General features: G+C 43.8%; 1 protein-coding gene across 2 annotated transcripts in view; it reads right to left on the bottom strand.

The window, feature by feature from the left end:
* The window catches only part of kcnip1a (Kv channel interacting protein 1 a), a gene marked incomplete at both ends in the record, with an annotated part of 68713 nt that overhangs the window by 36592 nt on the left and 8043 nt on the right, over positions 1 to 24078 (bottom strand). The window contains one exon of one of the 2 annotated variants that reach the window (XM_084150399.1): positions 6729 to 6792. The exons of the other annotated variant lie outside the window; for it this stretch is intronic. Coding sequence (XP_084006525.1) covers positions 6729 to 6792 — 64 coding nt within the window. Of the gene's footprint in view, positions 1 to 6728; positions 6793 to 24078 lie in introns of those variants that run through there. 2 annotated transcript variants of the gene reach the window in all.

Genomic DNA, 24078 nt, shown 5'->3' with positions numbered 1-24078 from the left:
CACACACGCACGCACACACAAAGACAGACACACACACAGTACTGTGGGCAGTGGATTATCACTCCTGGATAGAGCCATGTGTCTGATAAAGCTATTTGCCCGTTCTAATTGGTCCTTTTGGTGAGTGTCTTTTGATGTGGGTGGATGAGGGGGTAACTGATTAAGCTGTAGAAGCAGAGAGGAGATGTGCTGCTCCTCTATTGCTGCTGCTGTAGCCTCTTTAGCCTGAGGCTGAGGGAGATATTAACTCAAAGACACACTCATTACAGGCACACACACACCCGCAAACTCTACCCTAGATAGCCCCACATTCACTCAACGTGATTAGCCCAACACTTCAAATGCTTCAAAGACTGAGATCAGCTTAGAGTAGCACGCAGCGTGGACATCCCTATCAGACCTCAAAGACAGAATGAGGAAGAGAGAAGAGCGGAGAGCGAGAGCGAGAGCGAGAGCGAGAGAGAGAGAGAGAGAGAGAGAAAGAAAGAGAGAGAAAGAAAAAATTTAGGCAAAGAAAGAGAGAGAGAGCTTGAATATAGAGTAAGATGGGGTGAGCGAGAGAAAGAGAGAAGGGGGAAGATAAATGTTTTTATAGAGAAAGAGAGGGGTGAAGGGGGACATTTTTATTTATAGCTAGGTTTCCATCCAATTGGCAATTAATTTTCATGCAAATATTCTAAAATCTGCATTTAAAAAATATGCGCATTTTCCCACCAGAGATGTGTTTCCTTCAAATGTAGTTGTTGCAGATAAAAGGCTGTGGGTGATGACATAGCGCACATAAAAATACCTTTTATGGTTAAATTGACATGTATCGAATAAAAAATACATTGCATTTTCAAATCTACTGATGGTTTTCTCACAAAAACAATTGCGTTATATAGCGAGTGTGCCCACTCCGGTATTTTAGAATATTTGCATGGAAATCTGTCACCAATTGGATAGAAACCTAGCTAATGTTATGGATTTTTTGTTATTACCTTCTCTGGGGAAATCGTTGCTATTGGAAGTAGTGTGTGGTGTGAGGTGACAGAAGATAAAGGATCATCGTTCCCTGAGGCTCCACAGAAGAAGCGATCTGTTATCAGTGACAGAGCTATGATCTCCTGCTGTACTGAAAAATGTCTCTTCACCTCTCAGCAGACCTTCGCTAATCTCCTCTTTCTCTACCTCTCTCTCTATCTATCTACCTACCTACCTATGTTAAAGGTCCAATGCAGCTGTTCTTATCTCAATATTAAATCATTTCTGGGTAACAATTAAGTACCTTACTGTGATCGTTGTCAACCCAACCCCCCCCCCCCCCCCCCCCCCAACACACACAACATAAATTGCTTCTTAGCAAAGAGCAATTTCTCAAGCAAGAATTTTGCTAGGACTGTGAGTGGTCTGAGTGGGGAGGGGAAAACTGAAAACTTCTGTTACTCGCAGAGAGATTTGGAACTATCTTTCTTATTGGTCTATTGCAGGCCAAGACTCCATTCCACCAAAACAGGATGACATTTCAGGCGGTCTTTTCAAACAGCTCTTACATTTTCACAATTTCACAGTTTTGGCCCATTTTGACTCCAATGCTTCCCACAATTGTGTCAAGTTGGCTGGTAGTGGATCTCTACTCCGAATAGCTCATTCCATCTCATCCCACAGATGCTTAATTGGATTGAGATCTGGTGACTGCCAGGCCACTGCAGTAAGCTGAATTCACTGTCATGTTCATGGAACCATTCCTGGACAATCCTAGCCTTATCGCATGGGGCATTATCCTGCTGAAAAAAAATCTATTTGCAGATGGCTAAACTGCTGCCATGAAGGGATGCACCTGATTGGCAATGATGTTTAGATATCCTGTGACATTCAAAAGTTGCTCCACTTTTATCAAGGGGACCAATGTGTGCCATGAAAACACATCACACACCATCACACCACCACCACCTGCCTGCAATGTTGATACGCGGCATGATGGATGCATGGACTCGTGGTTTTCTCCACACCCTAGTCCTCCTATCAGCGTGAAACAGCAGGAACTGACTCCATGGTAAAGTGCTAGTGCTGGAGAACTAAGTTGGTTTTCCTCGCTGTAACTTTGCTTTCCTCCGGTATCCAATATTCATTTGCATATTCACTCACACATTGTACAGTTGAAGTCGGAAGTTTACATACACTTAGGTTGGAGTCATTAAAACTTGTTTTTCAACCACTCCACAAATTTCTTTTTAACAAACTGTAGTTTTGGCAAGTCGGTTAGGACATGTACTTTGTGCATGACACAAGTCATTTTTCCAACAATTGTTTACAGACAGACTATTTCACTTATAATTCACTGTATCATAATTCCAGTGGGTCAGAAGTGTACATACACTAAGTTGACTGTGCCTTTAAACAGCTTGGAAAATTCCAGAAAATGATGTCATGGCTTTAGAAGCTTCCGATAGGCTAATTGACATCATTTGAGTCAAATGGAGGTGTACCTGTGGATGTATTTCAAGGCCTACCTTCAAACTCAGTGCCTCTTTGCTTGACATCATGGGAAAATCAAAATAAATCAGCCAAGACCTCAGAAAAAAAATTGTAGACCTCCACAATTCTGGTTCATCCTTGGGAGCAATTTCCAAACGCCTGAAGGTACCACGTTCATCTGTACAAACAATAGTACGCAAGTACACTGCTCAAAAAAATAAAGGGAACACTTAAACAACACATCCTAGATCTGAATGAATGAAATAATCTTATTAAATACTTTTTTCTTTACATAGTTGAATGTGCTGACAACAAAATCACACAAAAATTATCAATGGAAATCAAATTTATCAACCCATGGAGGTCTGGATTTGGAGTCACCCTCAAAATTAAAGTGGAAAACCACACTACAGGCTGATCCAACTTTGATGTAATGTCCTTAAAACAAGTCAAAATGAGGCTCAGTAGTGTGTGTGGCCTCCACATGCCTGTATGACCTCCCTACAATGCCTGGGCATGCTCCTGATGAGGTGGCGGATGGTCTCCTGAGGGATCTCCTCCCAGACCTGGACTAAAGCATCCGCCCACTCCTGGACAGTCTGTGGTGCAACGTGGCGTTGGTGGATGGAGCGAGACATGATGTCCCAGATGTGCTCAATTGGATTCAGGTCTGGGGAACGGACGGGCCAGTCCATAGCATCAATGCCTTCCTCTTGCAGGAACTGCTGACACACTCCAGCCACATGAGGTCTAGCATTGTCTTGCATTAGGAGGAACCCAGGGCCAACCGCACCAGCATATGGTCTCACAAGGTGTCTGAGGATCTCATCTCGGTACCTAATGGCAGTCAGGCTACCTCTGGCGAGCACATGGAGGGCTGTGCGGCCCCCCAAAGAAATGCCACCCCACACCATGACTGACCCACCGCCAAACCGGTCATGCTGGAGGATGTTGCAGACAGCAGAACGTTCTCCACGGCGTCTCCAGACTCTGTCACGTCTGTCACATGTGCTCAGTGTGAACCTGCTTTCATCTGTGAAGAGCACAGGGCGCCAGTGGCGAATTTGCCAATCTTGGTGTTCTCTGGCAAATGCCAAACGTCCTGCACGGTGTTGGGCTGTAAGCACAACCCCCACCTGTGGACGTCGGGCCCTCATACCACCCTCATGGAGTCTGTTTCTGACCGTTTGAGCAGACACATGCACATTTGTGGCCTGCTGGAGGTCATTTTGCAGGGCTCTGGCAGTGCTCCTTCTGCTTCTCCTTGCACAAAGGCGGAGGTAGCGGTCCTGCTGCTGGGTTGTTGCCCTCCTACGGCCTCCTCCACGTCTCCTGATGTACTGGCCTGTCTCCTGGTAGCGCCTCCATGCTCTGGACACTACGCTTACAGACACAGCAAACCTTCTTGCCACAGCTCGCATTGATGTGCCATCCTGGATGAGCTGCACTACCTGAGCCACTTGTGTGGGTTGTAGACTCCGTCTCATGCTACCACTAGAGTGAAAGCACCGCCAGCATTCAAAAGTGACCAAAACATCAGCCAGGAAGCATAGGAACTGAGAAGTGGTCTGTGGTAACCACCTGCAGAACCACTTCTTTATTGGGGGTGTCTTGCTAATTGCCTATAATTTCCACCTGTTGTCTATTCCATTTGCACAACAGCATGTGAAATTTATTGTCAATCAGTGTTGCTTCCTAAGTGGACAGTTTGATTTCACAGAAGTGTGATTGACTTGGAGTTACATTGTGTTGTTTAAGTGTTCCCTTTATTTTTTTGAGCAGTGTATAAACACCATGGGACCACGCAGCCGTCATACCGCTCAAGAAGGAGATGCGTTCTGTCTCCTAGAGATGAACGTACTTTGGTGCGAAAAGTGCAAATAAATCCCAGAACAACAGCAAAGGACCTTGTAAAGATGCTGGAGGAAACAGGTACAAAAGTATCTATATCCACAGTAAAATGAGTCCTATATCGACATAACCTGAAAGGCCGCTCAGTAAGGAACCGCAATAAAAAAGCCAGACTACGGTTTGCAACTGCACTTGGGGACAAAGATTGTACTTTTTGGAGAAATGTCCTCTGGTCTGATGTAACAAAAATATAACTGTTTGGCCATAATGACCATCGTTATGTTTGGAGGAAAAAGGGGGACGCCTGCAAGCCGAAGAACACCATCCCAACTGTGAAGCACAGGGGTGGCAGCATCATGCTGTGGGGGTGCTTTGCTGCAGGAGGGACTGGTGCACTTCACAAAATAGATGGCATCATGAGGAAGGACAATTATGTGGATATATTGAAGCAACATCTCAAGACATCAGTCAGGAAGTTAAAGCTTGGTCGCAAATGGGTCTTCCAAATGGACAATGACCCCAAGCATACTTCCAAAGTTGTGGCTTAAGGACAACAAATTCAAGGTATTGGAGTGGCCATCACAAAGCCCTGACCTCAATACTATTGAAAATGTGTGGGCAGAACTGAAAAAGCGTGTGCGAGCAAGGACGCCTACAAACCTGACTCAGTTACACCAACTCTGTCAGGAGGAATGGGACAAAATTCACCCAACTTGTTGTGGGAAGCTTGTGGAATGCTACCCGAAACGTTTGACCCAAGTTAAACAATTTAAAGGCAATGCTAACAAATTCTAATTGAGTGTTTGTAAACTTCTGACCCACTGGGAATGTGATGAAAGAAATAAAAGCTGAAATAAATCATTCTCTCTACTATTATTCTGACATTTCACATTCTTAAAATAAAGTGGTGATCCTAACTGACCTAAGACAGGGAATTTTTACTAGGATTAAATGTCAGGAATTGTGAAAAACAGAGTTTAAATGTATTTGGCTAAGGTGTATGTAAACTTCCGACTTCAAATGTACATGTAAAGACATATGCATAAACAACTCATCATGAATTGATACAGACACTAATGGATACCATTACATATGCATCCATATACAGGCAAACACATGTGCATAATGTAGCCCACGCACACTCACATACATAGAGTGCATTCACCTACAACAAAGTCTCTCACACCCACAGTAAACTGAATTCCTGTTCTTCCCTCTTTTACCTATTCTCTGTCACCTCCTCTTACTCTACCTCTCTCTTTATCACCCTCTCATTACAAACCTCTGTTCACCTCAATCACTCCTGCCTTTTGGGACGCACACTCTGAAGCTACGTCCTGGAGGTTGAAGCTGAGGTTTTGTAAGCATGTTATCACATGTTCTGTTTCTCAGGAGCTTGTAGCTCTGGACTGCTAGTCCAATTCTGTAGAAACTGTACAGTTTCAGCTGTGTTAATTAAATAGACGTATAGATAATGGATAGTGTCTTTATTGTAATGGATAATGCTCCTGTAGACCTAGTTCCTGTTGATCTAGCATTTTATAGATATACGTCTGGGAGTTCTATGCTCTCTAGTTCTGGGTCCACTGGTGTGTGACAGAGTCAGTCTGGAGATCAGCAGACACACCACAGCCAATGGCTGACAGATTACAGTGATTTCCTCAACACAACATCCCAAAGGATTCTTCTTGTCTGGCCCCTCTGGCCCCCTCTGGCCCCCTCTGAGGGCTAGAAAGACGCCCCTATACCCTAAAAACAAACAGACAGACAAATGCGCACTCAAGCACACACACACACAGACAGACAGACACACAGACACACGCGCGCACACACACACACAGTTTCCTGTCCTTGTCAGACAGTGTCAGACAGTACACAGGTGCTGTTTTAATGAACAGAAGGAGAGACGTGGAGGCTAGTGAATACCATCACCTTTTATAGACATTGGGACCCTCTATTTACCTTAGCAGAGTGCTGTGTACACACACATACACACACATACACACAAGCACAGGCACACGCATTTAAACACACACGTACACACATACATACGCACACAAGCACACACACAATGTTTATAGAAAACAGGAGAAGATGACTCCATGGTAAAGTGCTTGTGCTGGAGTACTAAGTTGGTTTTCCTCGCTGTAACTTTGCTCTCCTCCGGTATCCAATATTAATTTGCATATTCACTCACACATTGAACATGTAAAGACATATGCATAAACAACTCATCATGAATTGATACAGACACTAATGGATACCATTACATATGCATCCATATACAGGCAAACACATGTGCATAATGTAGCCCACGCACACTCACATACATAGAGTGTATACACCTACAACAAAGTCTCTCACACCCACAGTAAGCTAAATCAGTTTACAACTCTGAGAATAAACAATGGAGGTCTTACCTTTCCGATAGGTCCTATCCTGCTTATTGGATTGCATGGAAAAGGTCCCCATGACGAGCCCCATGTTAACGGCCACACACAGAGTTTGTGTGTGCGATTGATTGAGTGTATGTGTATATATGTGTGTGTGTCTTGTACAACTGATTCCGTTAAGATATGAACGTGACGCTACTCTGTTCCTCTTCAGTCTGACACCTACGCAGTTGTAATGCCTGTGTGTATGAGAGTGTGTGTGTGTGTGTGTGTGTGAATGAGAGAGAGAGAGAGCAAATGCACTACGGAGCTAGCTACCTTTGTCTGTATGGCAACACTGACACCCCTGGGTTTACAGCCATCTGTCTCTCTCTCTTTCTCTCTTTCTCTCTCTTTCTCTCTCTCTCTATTTCTTTCTCTCACACACTATCCCTCTCGATCTATCTCTCACTCGATCTCTGTCACTGGCTTCCTGTCATTCTATCAATTCCTTTCACACTCTCCCCATTTTCCCTTTATATACGCCCATTTTCCCTCTTTTTCCCTCTCCGTCTCTTCCTCTCTTTGTCTGTCTCGTGGGGAGACGATGAACACACTGTTGCTTACAGAGGAGAAAGAAGCCAGACACAATCTCGCTCTACCTCATACCTCACAGGGGAAAGCTGAAAGCCCGAGAGGAGAGAGGGAAGAAAGCCAGGAGGAAGAGAAGAAAGAGGGATGCAGAAGGAATGGAGGAAAGAAAGAGAAATATTCAGCTTGATGAAAAGAGAATTTGAGAATTTGACTCTAGGTAATGTAAGAAGCAGGGGAGTGAGAAATGAAGAGAGAGAAAGAGAGAGATGAGGTGAGAAAGGGGTGGGGCTCTTCTCGGTCCCTTGATATTCTGCAGGCACGCCGTCTGCCTGTTGTGAGTGGTTTTGGGATTATCTCACACATGACTGGCTTGGCGCGCACGTGTGTGTAGGGGTTGCTTGTGTCTGTGTGTATGTAGTGTGCGTGTACATGTGCGTAGGGTCTGTGTATTACTATTTCAAGTGAGTATGTGCTATAGTGTGTATGCAGAGTGCTGATATACAGTGAGGGAAAAAAGTATTTGATCCCCTGCTGATTTTGTACGTTTGCCCACTGACAAAGATATGATCAGTCTATAATTTTAATGGTAGGTGTATTTGAACAGTGAGAGACAGAATAACAACAAAAAAATCCAGAAAAACGCATGTCAAAAATGTTCTACATTGATTTGCATTTTAATGAGGGAAATAAGTATTTGACCCCCTCTCAATCAGAAAGATTTCTGGCTCCCAGGTGTCTTTTATACAGGTAACGAGCTGAGACTAGGAGCACACTCTTAAAGGGAGTGCTCCTAATCTCAGCTTGTTACCTGTATAAAAGACACCTGTCCACAGAAGCAATTAATCAATCAGATTCCAAACTCTCCACCATGGCCAAGACCAAAGAGCTCTCCAAGGATGTCAGGGACAAGATTGTAGACCTACACAAGACTGGAATGGGCTACAAGACCATCACCAAGCAGCTTGGTGAGAAGGTGACAACAGTTGGTGCGATTATTCGCAAATGGAAGAAACACAAAATAACTGTCAATCTCCCTCAGCCTGGGGCTCCATGCAAGATCTCACCTCGTGGAGTTGCAATGATCATAAGAACGGTGAGGAATCAGCCCAGAACTACACAGGAGGATCTTGTCAATGATCTCAAGGCAGCTGGGACCATAGTCACTAAGAAAACAATTGGTAACACACTACGCCGTGAAGGACTGAAATCCTGCAGTGCCCACAAGGTCCACCTGCTCAAGAAAGCACAAATACATGCCCATCTGAAGTTTGCCAATGAACATCTGAATGATTCAGAGGAGAACTGGGTGAAAGTGTTGTGGTCAGATGAGACCAAAATGGAGCTCTTTGGCATCAACTCAACTCGCCGTGTTTTGAGGAGGAGGAATGCTGTCTATGACCCCAAGAACACTATCCCCACCGTCAAACATGGAGGTGGAAACATTATGCTTTGGGGGTGTTTTTCTGCTAAGGGGACAGGACAACTTCACCGCATCAAAGGGACGATGGACGGGGCCATGTACCGTCAAATCTTGGAGGAGAACCTCCTTCCCTCAGCCAGGGCATTGAAAATGGGTCGTGGATGGGTATTCCAGCATGACAATGACCCAAAACACACGGCCAAGGCAACAAAGGAGTGGCTCAAGAAGAAGCACATTAAGGTCCTGGAGTGGCCTAGCCAGTCTCCAGACCTTAATCCCATAAAAAATCTGTTAAGAAAAGATCTGCAAAGAGGAGTGGGACAAAATCCCTCCTGAGATGTGTGCAAACCTGGTGGCCAACTACAAGAAACGTCTGACCTCTGTGATTGCCAACAAGGGTTTTGCCACCAAGTACTAAGTCATGTTTTGCAGAGGGGTCAAATACTTATTTCCCTCATTAAAATGCAAATCAATTTATAACATTTTTGACATGCGTTTTTCTGGATTTTTTTGTTGTTATTCTGTCTCTCACTGTTCAAATAAACCTACCATTAAAATTATAGACTGATCATTTCTTTGTCAGTGGGCAAACGTACAAAATCAGCAGGGGATCAAATACTTTTTTCCCTCACTGTATGTATCGATACACTGAGCCATACATGTCTGGAGCTCATCATTCTTTCCACACAGCTGTCACTACTGACCTGATACACAAGGGACTCCCTGGGACCACAATAAACCTCCTGTGCTCTCACACACATGAATGCATATTAGACCACGAGTGCTTACACACACGGAACCACATCAGAACACTGGCATTCTGATTACCAGGAGACCCCATGGGACCACAAGTACCCGCACACCCATGCCACCCCATGGGACTACTTTGGCATTGCAATAATATAATCAAAATATATGCCATTTAGCATACGCTTTTATTTAAAGCGACTTAGTGATGCATGAATACATTTATGTACAGGTGTTCCCGGGAATCAAACGCACTATCCCGGCGTTGCAAGCGCCATACCCTACCAACTGAGCTACAGAAATGAGGAAATGAAACCACACGAAATTACCTGAAATCACAAAGGACCATTAGCACCATAGCATACAAACCTCTGTGACCCCTATTAGACTTCCTTTCTTGTCCTGTATAGTGACATTGGCAGGACTGCTACGGTATGGAGCTCTGTGTATCGACTAGAGCTTATTGAAATTCCCTGCATGACTTTACCAAAGAAAACTGTTTACAGCAGAGAGGTCCTCTGTAAGGCCAAGCATAAATGCCAATAATAGTCATTAGGGCAGAACTCTCATTAAACACACTGCTCTCTCAGCACTGGTAATCAATCAGGACAGGAGAGAGAGCGAGAGAGCGAGAGAGCGAGAGAGCGAGAGAGCGAGAGAGCGAGAGCGAGAGAGCGAGAGAGAAGGGGGAGAGAGAGAGAGACACAGAGAAAGAGAGGGAGGCAGAGGCAGAGGCAGAAAGGTCATGATAAGTGACATTTTCGGGATATGCAAGAGTCACCCACCACCCCACGTCATTCCTTCCCATTCCCTCTGCCCTCTGTCTCTCTGGCTCAGTGAAAGTGATATGACGGCATTTTAGATCCACCCTCACACAGAGGAGCAGCACACACACACTCTTTCTCTCTCTCTCTCTCTCCATCTCCCTGGAATGCACAGGAGGGTTGCAAGGAATACAAAACAGTGTGTCTGATCAGACATGTCAGGCAGGGCAGCAACAAAGCTCACACAGCCAGCCATTCAGCACCAGCTACTCTAGCACACGACCACAGGGCCACACCACTGAGCTTGTAACATACTGAAGTGGAAAGATAAAGCAGTGCTAGCCTGCTTGTGTTGCTTTAGTTGATCTCTTTGTTGCTTCCTGAAATAAACAGCCCAACACATTAAAATGATATTATTCCCCTGCTATTCGGTGTACACTCTTAGAAGAAAGGGTTCCAAAAGTGTTCTTCGGCTGTCCCCATAGGAGAACCCTTTTTGGTTCCAGGTAGAACCCTTTTTGGTTCCAGGTAGAATTCTCTGTGGATAGGGTTCTACATGGAATTCAAAAGGGTTATACCGGTAACCAAAAAGGGTTCTTCAAAGGGTTCTCCTATGGGGACAGCCGAAGAACCCTCTTAGGTTCTAGAAAGCACCTTTTTTTCTAAGAGTGCACATGAAAATGTTGAAGGCAGTGTATTCGTGTTTGTATTCGTACTTGAGGAGCAATAAAGTACAATTCAATTCAGTATGAAGCAGTTTGGCACAGTCAAACACTAAGCCACTCTAGGCAGATTAAGTGGAGATAGAAACACAAACAGCAAGGTTGACAAATGACCAGAACATTAAAGGACATTGAGGGAGACCGAGAGCAAGAGAGGGAGAAACATGGAAGGTCAGAGAAGAAAGACTATGTAAGCACTGTGGGTTGGGCAGTGGTGATTTTAGAACATAAATATTGGTGGGGCAAAAAAATTATAAGTGGGATGAATGCCAGCAAAGCCATTACACAACACTAAACAATACATTAATTGGACTATAACGGTGACAAACGGTGCTCACAAACTGTTAGGGCCTACACAAAGCTGTCCCAACAACAGAGTCTCAACAACAATCCCAGCACCTTACCACTGCTACACCTGGCTATAAGCGGAGCCTTGTCTGGCAGCGAAACAGTTAATTCAGCCTCATTTACTGCCTTTAAAGAAAACTTAGATGAGATGGCTGACAACTGAGATGTATAAACTATGGCATAAGGGGACGACAAGCGAATAAGAGGCAACCTGTAATTTCGATTAAGACATTAATGAGCGAGCTAGGACAGACGTAGTCAATATAATTTGTTCAGCACTTTTGAAATGTACAGCGACAGAATTCAGAACATGGGCCGTTCTTACAGTGTTATCCCTGTACACCAAGTCAGAACCGTAGGATAAATAAAGGGGGCCTTCGGAAAGTATTCAGAACCCTTCATTTTTTCCACATTTTGTTACGGTACAGCCTTATTCTAAAATTGATAAAATTGTTTTTTTCACTCATCAATCTATACACAATACCCTATAATGACAAAAGCAAAAACAAGTTTATAGAAATGTTTGCTAATTTATTACAAATAAAAAACGGAAATATCACATTTACATAAATATTCAGACCCTTTACTCAGTACTTTGTTGAAGCACCTTTGGCACCGATTACATCATCAAGTCTTCTTGGGTATGTCGCTACAAGCTTGGCACACCTGCATTTGGGACATTTCTCCCATTCTTCTCTGCAGATCCTCACAAGCTCTGTCAGGTTGGATGGGGAGCGTTGCTGCACAGCTATTTTCAGGTCTCTCTAGAGATGTTCAATTGGGTTCAAGGTCGGGCTCTGGCTGGGCCACTCAAGGACATTCAGAGACTTGTCTCGAAGCCACTCCTGTGTTGTCTTGGCTGTGTGCTTAGGGTCATTGTCCAGTTGGAAGTTGAACCTTCGCCCCAGTCTGAGGTCCTGAGAGCTCTGGAGCAGGTTTTCATCAAGGATCTCTCTGTACTTTGCTCCGTTCATCTTTGCCTCATTCCTGACTAGTCTCCCAGTCCCTGCCGCTTAAAAACATCCCCACAGCATGATGCTACCGCTACCATGCTTCACTGTAGGGATGGTGCCAGGTTTCCTCCAGACGTGACGCTTGGCATTCAGGCCAAAGAGTTCAATCTTGATTTCATCAGACCAGAGAATCTAGTTTCTCATGGTCTTTAGGTGCCTTTTGGCAAACACCAAGCGGGCTGTCATGTGCCTTTTACTGAGGAGTGGCTTCCGTCTGGCCACTCTACCATAAAGGCCTGATTGGTGGAGTGCTGCAGAGATGGTTGTCCTTCTGGAAGTTTCTCTCATCTCCACAGAGGAACTCTACAGCTCTGCTAGAGTGACCATCAAGTTGTTGCTCACCTCCCTGACCAAGGCCCTTCTCCCACGATTGCTCAGTTTGGCCGGGCGGCCAGCTCTAGGAAGACCCTTGGTGGTTCCAAACTTCTTCCATTTAAGAATGATGGAGGCCACTGTGTTCTTGGGGACCTTCAATGCTGCAGGAAGTTTTTGGCACCCTTCCCCAGATCTGTGCCTCGACACAATCCTGTCTTGGAGCGTTACAGACAATTCCTTCGACCTCATGGCTTGGTTTTTGCTGTGACATGCACTGTCAACTGTGGGACCATATATAGACAGATGTGTACTTTTCCAAATCATGTCCAATCAATTGAATTTACCATAGGTGGACTCCAATCAAGTTGTAGAAACATCAAGGATGATCAATGAGAACAGGATGCACCAGAGTTCAATTTCGATTCTCTTAGCAAAGGGTCTGAATACTTATGTAAATAAGGTATTACTGTTTATTATATTTAATAAATTTGCTCAAATTTAAAATACTGTTTTTTGCTTTGTCATTATGGGGTATTGTGTGTAGATTGCTGATGATTTATTTATTTTTAATCCATTTTAGAATAAGGCTGTAACGTAACAAAATGTGGAAAAAGTCAAGGGGTCTGAATACTTTCCGAATGCACTGTAAGCAGACAATGAAAGCTCTTGCAATATTCGATGATTACATTTCTCTAAAACAGGCTATGGGCTATATGTGCACCACCAAGTCAGAACAGTAGGTGAAATTAAGAGGGGAAAATAGACCAAATGATTAGGGTGAGGCACATGGGCTACTAACAGCTTACTACACAACATATACTTAGTTTTACTTTCTTAGCTACAGTATACATATCTCCCTGGCATATTACATAATTTATGCAGCAGCATACAATACTTTTTTGGACTCAACTTGTTGTGCTGTGCTCACTTGAACAGGAAGGTGGCGCGGCGGTCCTTTGTGGGCAAATTTTGTCATCAAAGTTTGGCATCAAAGTCTGGCATCCTCTGGATTTATGGTGATTTCAAGACAACTGGGAACTCTGAAAAAAACAAGGTTGAATCATGATGACGTCAGTGATCTTCAGGTCATAGCTCTAGAAAGAGGCCCGAGTTCCCGACTTACAATTACGAGTTGGATGACCGTTCAAAACGTTTTTCCCAGTCGGAGCTAGTTTTTTCCCCGAGTTCCCAGTTGTCTTGAACTCAATGAAGATTCCCAGTTCCAAGTTAACAGTTGTTTTGAGCGCGGCACAAATCATTCTTCATTGACAGCATGGTCAATGTTGAATGTTTATCATTTTAAGCTTGGAAAAGAGACCCTTAAACCCAGACTTGGGACCACACAGCCACTCCACTGAATAGCAGGCTAGTTATTGCTTTACATTGCTTGCAGTTAGCCACTGATTCCTTCCAAACCACTCATTGTTGAATTTGCGATTTCTAACTTGTGTAATGTTTATGTCCAATGGCCGATGAGCACCGATACATTTTATCCATAATGTATGTTCATTATTTATCTTCATTGACAAGGAGTAAAAAGGATTTGCCAGTAGGTTATCGACTTGATTCATGATGATGACTGCTAGCTAACATTTTGAAAATATGATGTTGACATGATCAGACCAATCAAAGCTACTGTAGAAATAACGTGATTTGACATAATTTTATCTGTGGCCAATGACCTTGAGCCTTCTTGGATGGGCACTTCTAATGTAACTCTATGGCAGCACCCAAGGGGCTTGAATATTTTTGCTCTACCCTTAGACTTGGCGGTAACGTAGTCGCCCCATGAGTGACAGAACACTGAGCCAATCACAGCGCAACTAGAGAACATTACCAACCCCTACGCTCCGTATTTTCCCCTGGCTGCCCTACCACCACAGAAAGCACTGAGCTAGGCTGAAGCACCTGCATTTTGGAGCTGCCTTACTCAAGAAAGCAAAAACAAGACCATGTTTGTATGTGGCTTTATTAACTCAATGATTGATTATTTTATTTTACATTGTTTGCAAACTGATATGTGACACATATTAATGCCAAAATAACATGCAAAACAGGCAAGCCCGCCCCACCCCACCCCATTTTTAGCTCTGCCCCACCTTCCCTGAATGACGGGTCGCCACTGGGGTTGGGTGAACTAGAGATTGAGCAGCATTTCCTACTCCACTGCTGAAAATACAACTCAATCAGAGGTATTTTATGCCAGTGTTCTAATGTGGTTGCGTGTGTGAAATTTAAAGAAATAATTGCAGGATTTCTTGAACTGCCTGTTGAGGAGAAAATCTGCATTTTGTTTGGAGAAAACGTTGAAACTGTCACGATCGTCTAATGAGGGAGACCAAGGCGCAGCGTTGCAAGCAAACATATTCTTTAATAAGTGATACACGATCAAAACAAACAAAGACGATAACGTGACAGTACACGGTGAAACTAAACTAACTCGAAACAAGAACCCACAAAACCAAAGGAAAAACCGACAGATTAAATATGGCTCCCAATCAGAGACAACCAGCCGACAGCTGACACTCGTTGCCTCTGATTGGGAGTCACACCGGCAAACATAGAAAATCGACAACCTAGAACACCCACCGAAGAAACAGAAAACATAGAATGAACACACCCTGGCTCAACATAATGAGTCCCCGAGCCAGGGTGTGACAGTACCCCCCCCTAAAGGCGCGGACTGCGACCGCGCCTAAATACGAGCAAAACAGGGGAGGGCTGGGTGGGCATTCCTCCTCGGCGGCGGCTCCGGCTCCGGGCTTGATCCCCACTTCCTCTCCAACCCCCCAAAGTACTCCTGGTCCTGTCTAGCCCCGCTGGCCGGATCCGGACTGACGACACGCGCCCCTGGCTTGGTGCGTGGAACAGGAACGGACCGGACCGGGCTGACGATACACACCCCTGGCTTGGTGCGTGGAGCAGGAATGGACCGGAATGGGCTGGCGACGCGCACCACCGACTTGGTGCGGAGAGCAGGAACGAGCCGGACAGGGCTGACGAGACGCACCACAGACTTGGTGCGGGGAGCAGGAACAGGCCGGACCGGGCTGGCGACGCGCACCACAGGTTTGGTGCGGGGAGAAGGAACAGGCCGGGCCGGGCTGGCGACGCGCACCACAGACTTGGTGCGGAGAGCAGGAACGAGCCGGACAGGGCTGACGACACGCACCACAGGCTCGATGCGGGAAGCAGGAACAGGCCGGGCCGGGCTGACGACACGCACCACAGGCTCGATGCGAGGAACAGGAACAGGCCAGACCGTACTGGGGACACACACCACTGGCCCTACGCAGGGATCAGGAACGGGCCGGACCGGACTGGTAACACACCCCAGTACCTCTCGCCGTGCCTCCACACTTTCCCTCTCCTCTGTGACCAGTGGCCCCCTTAACCTGGCGGCCTCCTCTTCACACCCGCTGGACCGCTCCATCGCGGCCTCCTGCTGCCCCGTCGTCCACATCGTGAGCCCCCCCCCTAAAAAATTTCTGGGGTTCTCTCCTCCCCAGCTCTCGCCAGACTCTCGATCCATTGCTTCATAGACCAGCCTCTCTCCTCTTCACTTAGCGTGGCCCAGCCGAAACTCCTACTCCCCTGATCCCAGGTCCTTCCTCTCTCCTCTTCACGCTGCTTGGTCCAGTTTTGGTGGGTTCTTCTGTCACGATCGTCTAATAAGGGAGACCAAGGCGCAGCGTTGCAAGCAAACATATTCTTTAATAAGTGAAACACGATCAAAACAAACAAAGACGATAACGTGACAGTACACGGTGAAACTAAACTAACTCGAAACAAGAACCCACAAAACCAAAGGAAAAACCGACAGATTAAATATGGCTCCCAATCAGAGACAACCAGCCGACAGCTGACACTCGTTGCCTCTGATTGGGAGTCACACCGGCAAACATAGAAAATCGACAACCTAGAACACCCACCGAAGAAACAGAAAACATAGAATGAACACACCCTGGCTCAACATAATGAGTCCCCGAGCCAGGGTGTGACAGAAACAGTAGATCTTGCTGCAGATTATGTCCTGGCATGTCATAAAATAGCTCCCGCCTTCTCATACACATGAGCCCTTGTAGATTGAATTTCTCAATTGTTGCTGTTTGTTTACTTTTGTGTATTATTTTCCATGTATAATTGTTTCTGTTGATATATGTTATTATTACTCCATGCCAATAAATAAAGCATTTATTAAAATAAAGAGAGAGAGAGAGAGAGAGAGAGAGAGAGAGAGAGAGAGAGAGAGAGAGAGAGAGAGAGAGAGAGAGAGAGAGAAAGATGATTTCATATCATTATACGCAGACAATATTTTACTGTATCTAGACAATATATTTCAATTGCTCCCAAACACATTGAAGATCATAGATAAATTCAGCTTCATCTCAAGTTCTAAAATGTATTTAACCAAATCAGCCCTACTGCCTCTCAAGACCCCGATGTAGGACTCCATCTCTACTTATGGAATCCCAATCATTTCCCATTTTAAATATTTGGGAGTAGACATATTTCCTTCTTTAGATAAAACCATTGCCAGAAGCGTTAACAGAATGCTCAAATAAATTCAATCTGACCTCAGTAGATGGAATAATATTCCAGTTGCTTCAACCGGCAGAATATCTATTGTCAAAATGAATATATTGGCATGGCTGAATTTTTGTAGTTCAATGCTTACTATGGCTCCCCCTCCTGGCTATTGGGATCAAATTCATAGTGCGGTTTCAAAATGTACAGTATATGGCAAGGTAAACGATCCCGGATAATATTTATACTTTTACAAAGAGGGAAAGATGTAGGAGGACTATCCGTACCAACCTTTAAATTGTATTTTCAGGCTCTAGCATTTCGCCCTATCCTAAATTGGTTTAGACATGATTCTTCTGCCCCCTGGCTGAGTATAGAGAGAAATATGGTGTATCCCATTGCCCTGGAAGAGGTGGTCTTCACTGATATATCCATTAAACAATATAAATTACGCTTTGGTCGTATTATTGCTCACACAAAATTGAAAAACAATGTAACTGGGAATTTAAATGGCATGCCCATACCACAATATTTCACAATAATGCCTTGCGATCTGGAGGGCGGCCTTTTTGCATCCCCCCAATGGTCCAAATGTGGAATCCGTACCCTTACTGATATCATTTACATTTACATTTTAGTCATTTAGCAGACGCTCTTATCCAGAGCGACTTACAGTTAGTGAATACATATCTTTTTATACTGGCCCCCCGTGGGAATCGAACCCACAACCCTGGCGTTGCAAACGCCATGCTCTATCAACTGAGCTACATCCCTGCCGGCCATTCCCTCCCCTACCCTGGACGACGCTGGGCCAATTGTGCGCCGCCCATGAGTCTCCCGGTCGCGGCCGGCTGCGACAGAGCCTGGATTCGAACCAGGATCTCTAGTGGCACAGTTAGCACTGCGATGCAGTGCCTTAGACCACTGCACCACTCAGGAGTAGCACTTGTTTAATATTCTCCGGTTTTGCCTGGCAAAAACAGAGTAACCTACTTACGTTAATATTATCCTTATAAAGAACCGTTTAGCATATTTGCCACAACAATAGGCTACCTGGTGATTTCATTGATCATTTTCATATTTCAGATAGGCCTAGTTTGTGTGGGTTATAATTATATACCTCAGTGGTGGTACTGACTATATTATGTCTAACGATATCACTACTTTCAATACTTATGGGATGAAGATGTAACATATCCTGGCGAATTAATTACTATATTTGTGAGGAAGAAAAAGGCTACAGACAGATCATGCTTTCCATCCAATCCTGCAACCTCCACTGCATACAGGTAGGACGTATGATCCTAAATTTACTTGCTCTTGACTCCAGTGAAGTGACAATGTGACATGATATAGCCCTAGTTGATATTGTCTGCTAACAAGAATGACTTTCACCTCAAAATGCAGGTGAAAAAAGCAGTTTATTTCTGTGTCATGTGTTTTGAAAACGCATCACCGTTTCTGGCTGTAATTACATTTTACATTTGCGCCGCGATTGGGCGTGCATGTTCGCCCTATGGGCTCGTGCATGTGCGTGCACGAGAGTCGCACGCTTTGAACCACTCATTTTTGGCGGTCGCAGGTCAAAAAGTTTGAAAACCACTGATTTAGCAAACAGATTACTGATTTTCTGTACAGCTATAGGATCGGGTGCAGCGCAAACGTCAAATTGTAGGGAGAGAGGATTGCCATAAATGAGTATGCAGCTCCCAAAATTGTTTTGTGATCAATAATATAAACCGTTTACTTTGCAAGGTCACCAGCAATGGGGCATCAAGCAACATTTACTAGCACAGGCCTACTGGTCTTTTGGTATGTAAAAATGGCTTGAAATTGATAATTTACTTATGAAGCTTGCATTTGGAATTTGTTGTTAAAATTAATTATTACATAATCAAATCAATGTGTTGTAGACAAAATAATGAAAAGGGCTGTCTTGTAACCTCAATAAATAGACAAAGATTTGTAGTTGAACAAGTCATTGCCTGTATAGATGTTTTCTTTTTACTTGACTTGAGAACATGACTTGAAAGCACGATTTGGACTTGACTCGAGACTGGGCCCGTTCTACTTGGGACTCGACTTGAGACTTGGACCTTGTGATTTGAAACTTGCTTGTGACTCGAATAATAGTGACTTGGTCCCACCTCTGATTAACAGTGATAGCCCCTTGAATCTCTCAATCAATCAGAGAAGATTACTGCTGGATTTTTTTTTTTACTCTAAGATGGCAACCACCTCACTCTCTCCCAGTTAACAAGTGGATACAGTTACTATTAGAAGTTATAACATTATAACTATCTACAGCGAGAATGAATGGTGCTAGTCAAGGAACAATTGAGGCCTGGACAAATACAGTGCCTTGCAAAAGTATTCATCCCTCTTGGCGTTTCTCCTATTTTGTTGCATTACAACCTGTAATTTAAATGGATTTTTATTTGGATTTCATGTAATGGACATACACAAAATAGTCCAAATTGGTGAAGTGAAATTAACAAAATAACTTGTGTCAACAAATTCTAACAAATAAATAACGGAAAAGTGGTGGGTGCATACTGTATGTATTCACCCCCTTTGCTATGAAGCCCCTAAATAAGATCTGGTGCAACCAATTACCTTCAGAAGTCACATAATTAGTTAAATAAAGTCAACCTGTGTGCAATCTAAGTGTCACATCATCTGTCACATGATCTCAGTATATATACACCTGTTCTGAAAGCCCCCAGTGTCTGCAACACCACTAAGCAAGGGGCACCATCAAGCAAGCGGCACCATGGAGCACCATTATTAAAAAATTGAAAGAATATGGCACCACAACAAACCTGCCAAGAAAGGGCCGCCGACCAAAACTCACAGACCCGGCAAGGAGGGCATTAATCAGAGAGGCAACAAAGAGACCAAAGATAACCCTGAAGGAGCTGTAAAGCTCCACAGCTGAGATTAGAGTATCTGTCCATAGGACCACTTTAAGCCATACACTCCACAGAGCTGGGCTTTACGGATGAGTGGCCAGAAAAAAAACCTTTCTTAAAGAAAGAAATAAGCAAACACGTTTGGTGTTCACCAAAAGGCATGTGAGAGACTCCCCAAACATATGGAAGAAGGTACTCTGGTCAGATGAAACTACAATTGAGCTTTTTGGCCATCAAGGAAAACGCTATGTCTGGCGTAAACCCAACACCTCTCATCACCCCGAGAACACCATCCCCACAGTGAATCATGGTGGTGGCAGCATCATGCTGTGGGGATGTTTTTCCATCGGCAGGGACTGGGAAACTGGTCAGAATTGAAGGAATGATGGATGGCACTAAATACAGGGAAATTATTGAGGGAAACCTGTTTGGGGGGAATCTAAGGGGACACTCAGGATGGATGGGTGGAAGGGGGACTGATAAGCAACCTTGGTTGCTGGGTGGAATAGGAAGGGGTAGGAAGCATGGTTTCCAGGTGGGGAGGGAGATTGCAGGCGAGTGGATGGGGACTGAGGGGGGGATGGGGCGAGGTTATCTTTATATTAATTTATTTGATATTCCGAAGGGAAAAAAATGACCAAACTAAATAAAAAGTTGGTCACAAAAAAAAGAAACATCTTTGGTTAATAATCAATTCCCAAACCATAATCTGACCTCATATAACCTTCTGTATACACCTTCCATTGAGAAATATTAAAAACTCCATTGAGGTGATATAAGGGAAATAGATGGTACTGTTATGCAGTGTATGGATTGATAACGGTGTTGGAAGGGACAGCTTCACCCCAGAGCTAGCTGCCTGAGGAATTATTATGCATTATATTTCTTGTTAAAGATGCAGTAGATCCCCTGTGGAGCAGAGAAAGTGATATGACAGCATTTTTAGCTCCAGCCTCGTGCATTACACACTGAGGTGCAGTACACATACACACACGCATTCACTCTCTCTCTTCATCTCCTTTTTTCTCTATCTCTGTTTCTCTTTCCCAGGTCTCTCTTTCTTCCTCTTTGAATACAAAAGCACAACCACCCCTCATGGCCACCACTCCTTGACTTCAAGGAAGGCCAGAGGCAGTTGAATGATGCAGTTCATTTTTAATTAGGCTCTTCTGAAGAACACCTAAAGCGGGAGGAATAGGGAGAGAGGAAGGACCCTGTGAACTTGTTACATCTCTCCATCTATCAATCAGTGTCAATAATGGTTTGTGCCAAATCGCTTTATCACCAATACTTTGTGATGATAAGAATAAAGCCTCCATCAACATTATAGGCAGACTGATCTCTTCTATTTTATCAATAGCAGCCAATGTGATTCAGTGGACTATCATGAATCAGAATTAAACTTCTATCGCCCTCTGCTGTTCACTAGAGGGACATGGCATAATGACAGGACATTTCAGGGGCTGAGATATACAGAGATACCATGCCCAGGTACAATTGTAACCCTGTACTTACAGCGGTAACCCTAGCTCTAACCCTAACTCTAGAATGGTAATACATTGTACATACAGCAGTAACAATGTAGTAATGATGGTAAAAGCAAAAAAGATCCAGCAAAATGGTAAATCGAAAGATATGTCAGGATGCGAAAAATAAAAGGACACGGTTTCACCTGTTCTATTACACCCAGTTTCACCTGTTCTATTACAGCCAGTCAGTGGTGGGGAAAAGGTACCCAATTGTCATACTTCAGTAAAAGTAAAGATACCTTAATAGAAAATGGCTGAAGTAAAAGTGGAAGTCACCCAGTAAAATACTGCTTGAGTAGTAAAAGTCTAAAAGTATTTGGTTTTAAATATACTTAGGTATCAAAAGTAAATGTAATTGCTTAAATACTTAAGTATCAAAAGTAAAAGTATAAATCATTTCAAATTCCTTATATTAAGCAAATCAGAAGGCAGCATTTTCTTGTTTTTTAAATTTACAGATAGCCAGGAGCAAGCTCCAACACTCAGACATAATTTACAAACGAAGCATGTGTTTAGTGAGTCCACCGGATCAGAGGCAGTAGGGATGACCAGGGATGTTCTCTTGATAAGTGTGTGAATTAGACAATTTTCCTGTCCTGCTAAGCATTCAAAATGTAACGAGTACTTTTGGGTGTCAGGGAAAAATGTATGGCGTAAAAAGTACATACTTTTCTTTAAAAATAGAGTGAAGTGGAAGTAAAAGTTGTCAAAAATATAAATAGTAAAGTAACGTACAGATACCCCAAAAAACTACTTAAGTAGTACTTTCAAGTATTTTTACTTAATTACTTTACAACACTGCAGCCAATTTCACCTGTGGCAATTATCTGACTTCTTATTCTATGGCAGGGGTACTCAAGTACTATTTGAGAATGTCTGGTCATACATATTTACTAGGTGGCAAAGGTCCGGATGGATATTGTCATTTATCAGCATAGTAACAAACCCCCACCTCACAACCCATGCAACCCCAAACTGTTCACACCCCTCTTGTTGGTGGAGATTTCCCACAATTCTACACATTTTGCATGGGGTAGAGAATTTTTTTGCTGTTTTAAAGCTAATTTCCTGCAACTCTTCAAATTGTTCCGTGTGTTATGTGCAGTGGCTTGTATTCATTGATGCCAAGGGAAGCCAGGCTTCCCCCAGAATATATAAATATATATTTTGTCACTCTGTTTCAAAATTTCCTTCAATTCACAAGAGGCTGAATGTATCTCACCGGAGAAAGCATCCGTGAGAAAACAGTGGCCTTCTGTCTCTGTAGCTTAATTATGTTGATTGGTTTAAATCGTTTTTTGTTAATTTTACTTGTCACTGTATTAGACTAAGCATAGGTGATTTGATTATGTTGAACTAACAGGATAAATTATAGAGCAAAATAACGCAATTATCACAACACGTAGGTTGTAATATGGCTTTGTTTCCTGGCTTGGCTTCCTCAGTAATTTTACCCACGAACCGTTACTGCCTGACCGAGTTTCCCTTGATAATTTTTCCTCCTTTCCCCGCTACCATTCCTTTCCTAACTTATTTGCCTGATTTCCTAACTTCCTTTCCTTCTTCCTTTCCTAGCTTCCTTTCCTCCTTTCCTAGCTTCCTTTCCGCCCTACCTCCATTTCATCTCCTCCTTCCCTATCTCATTTTCCTTATCCTTACGTTTCCTTGCTCTCTTTTCCTAGCTTTCTTTCCTTCTTCCTTTTCTAGATTCCTTTCATCCTTTCCTAGCTCTCTTTCTTTTCCTAATTTCCTAGTTTGCTTTCCTAGCCTCCTTTCCTTCTTTCCTAGCTTCCTTTCCTACCTCCCCTCCATCCCTATCTCCCTTCCTTTATCGCCTTTCCTAGCTCCTTTCCACCTTTCCTAGCTTCCTTACCTCAATTTCCTCACCACCTTCCCTATCTCTCCTTTCCTAGCTCCTTTCCTCGCTCCCTTTTCTTCCTCCTTTCATTTCCTAGATTTTTTTCCTCCTTTCCTAGTGTCCTTTCCTTTCTTCCTTTCCTACGATTAACCACGGCCAGTAGAGATTAAAGGAAAGAAGGAAACTAAGCTAGGAAAGTAAAAGAGATAGGGAAGGTGGAGAGGAAAGGGAGGTAGGGTAGGAAAGAAAAGGAAGCTAAGAAAGGAGGAAAGGAAGCTAGGAAAGGAGGAAAGGAAATGGAGCGAGGAAAGAAGAAAGTAATCTAGGAAAGAAAAGGAGTAAAGGATAGGAATCTAGGAAAGAAAAGGAGGAGTTCAAATGTATGTGGTAGGGATTAACTACGGCCAGTAGAGAGGAAAGGAAGTTAGGAAAGGAGCAAAAGGGAGCTAGGAAAGGAATAAAGGAAAGGGAGCAAGGGAAGGAGGAAAGGAATCTAAGAAAGAAAAGGAGGAGTTCACATGTATGTCGTAGGGATTAAGCATGGCCAGTAGAGAGGAAATGAAAGCAAGAAGGAAAGGATGCATGGAAAAGGAGGAAAGGAATCTAGGATAGAAAAGGAATTCACATGTACCGTATATGGTAGGGATAG

Source organism: Coregonus lavaretus (genome assembly GCF_964263955.1).
Source record: "Coregonus lavaretus genome assembly, chromosome: 32".
NCBI classification, from domain to species: domain Eukaryota; kingdom Metazoa; phylum Chordata; class Actinopteri; order Salmoniformes; family Salmonidae; genus Coregonus; species Coregonus lavaretus.
The sequence above is the reverse complement of the archived record's forward strand: the minus strand, read 5'-3'. Positions and strand labels throughout refer to the sequence as shown.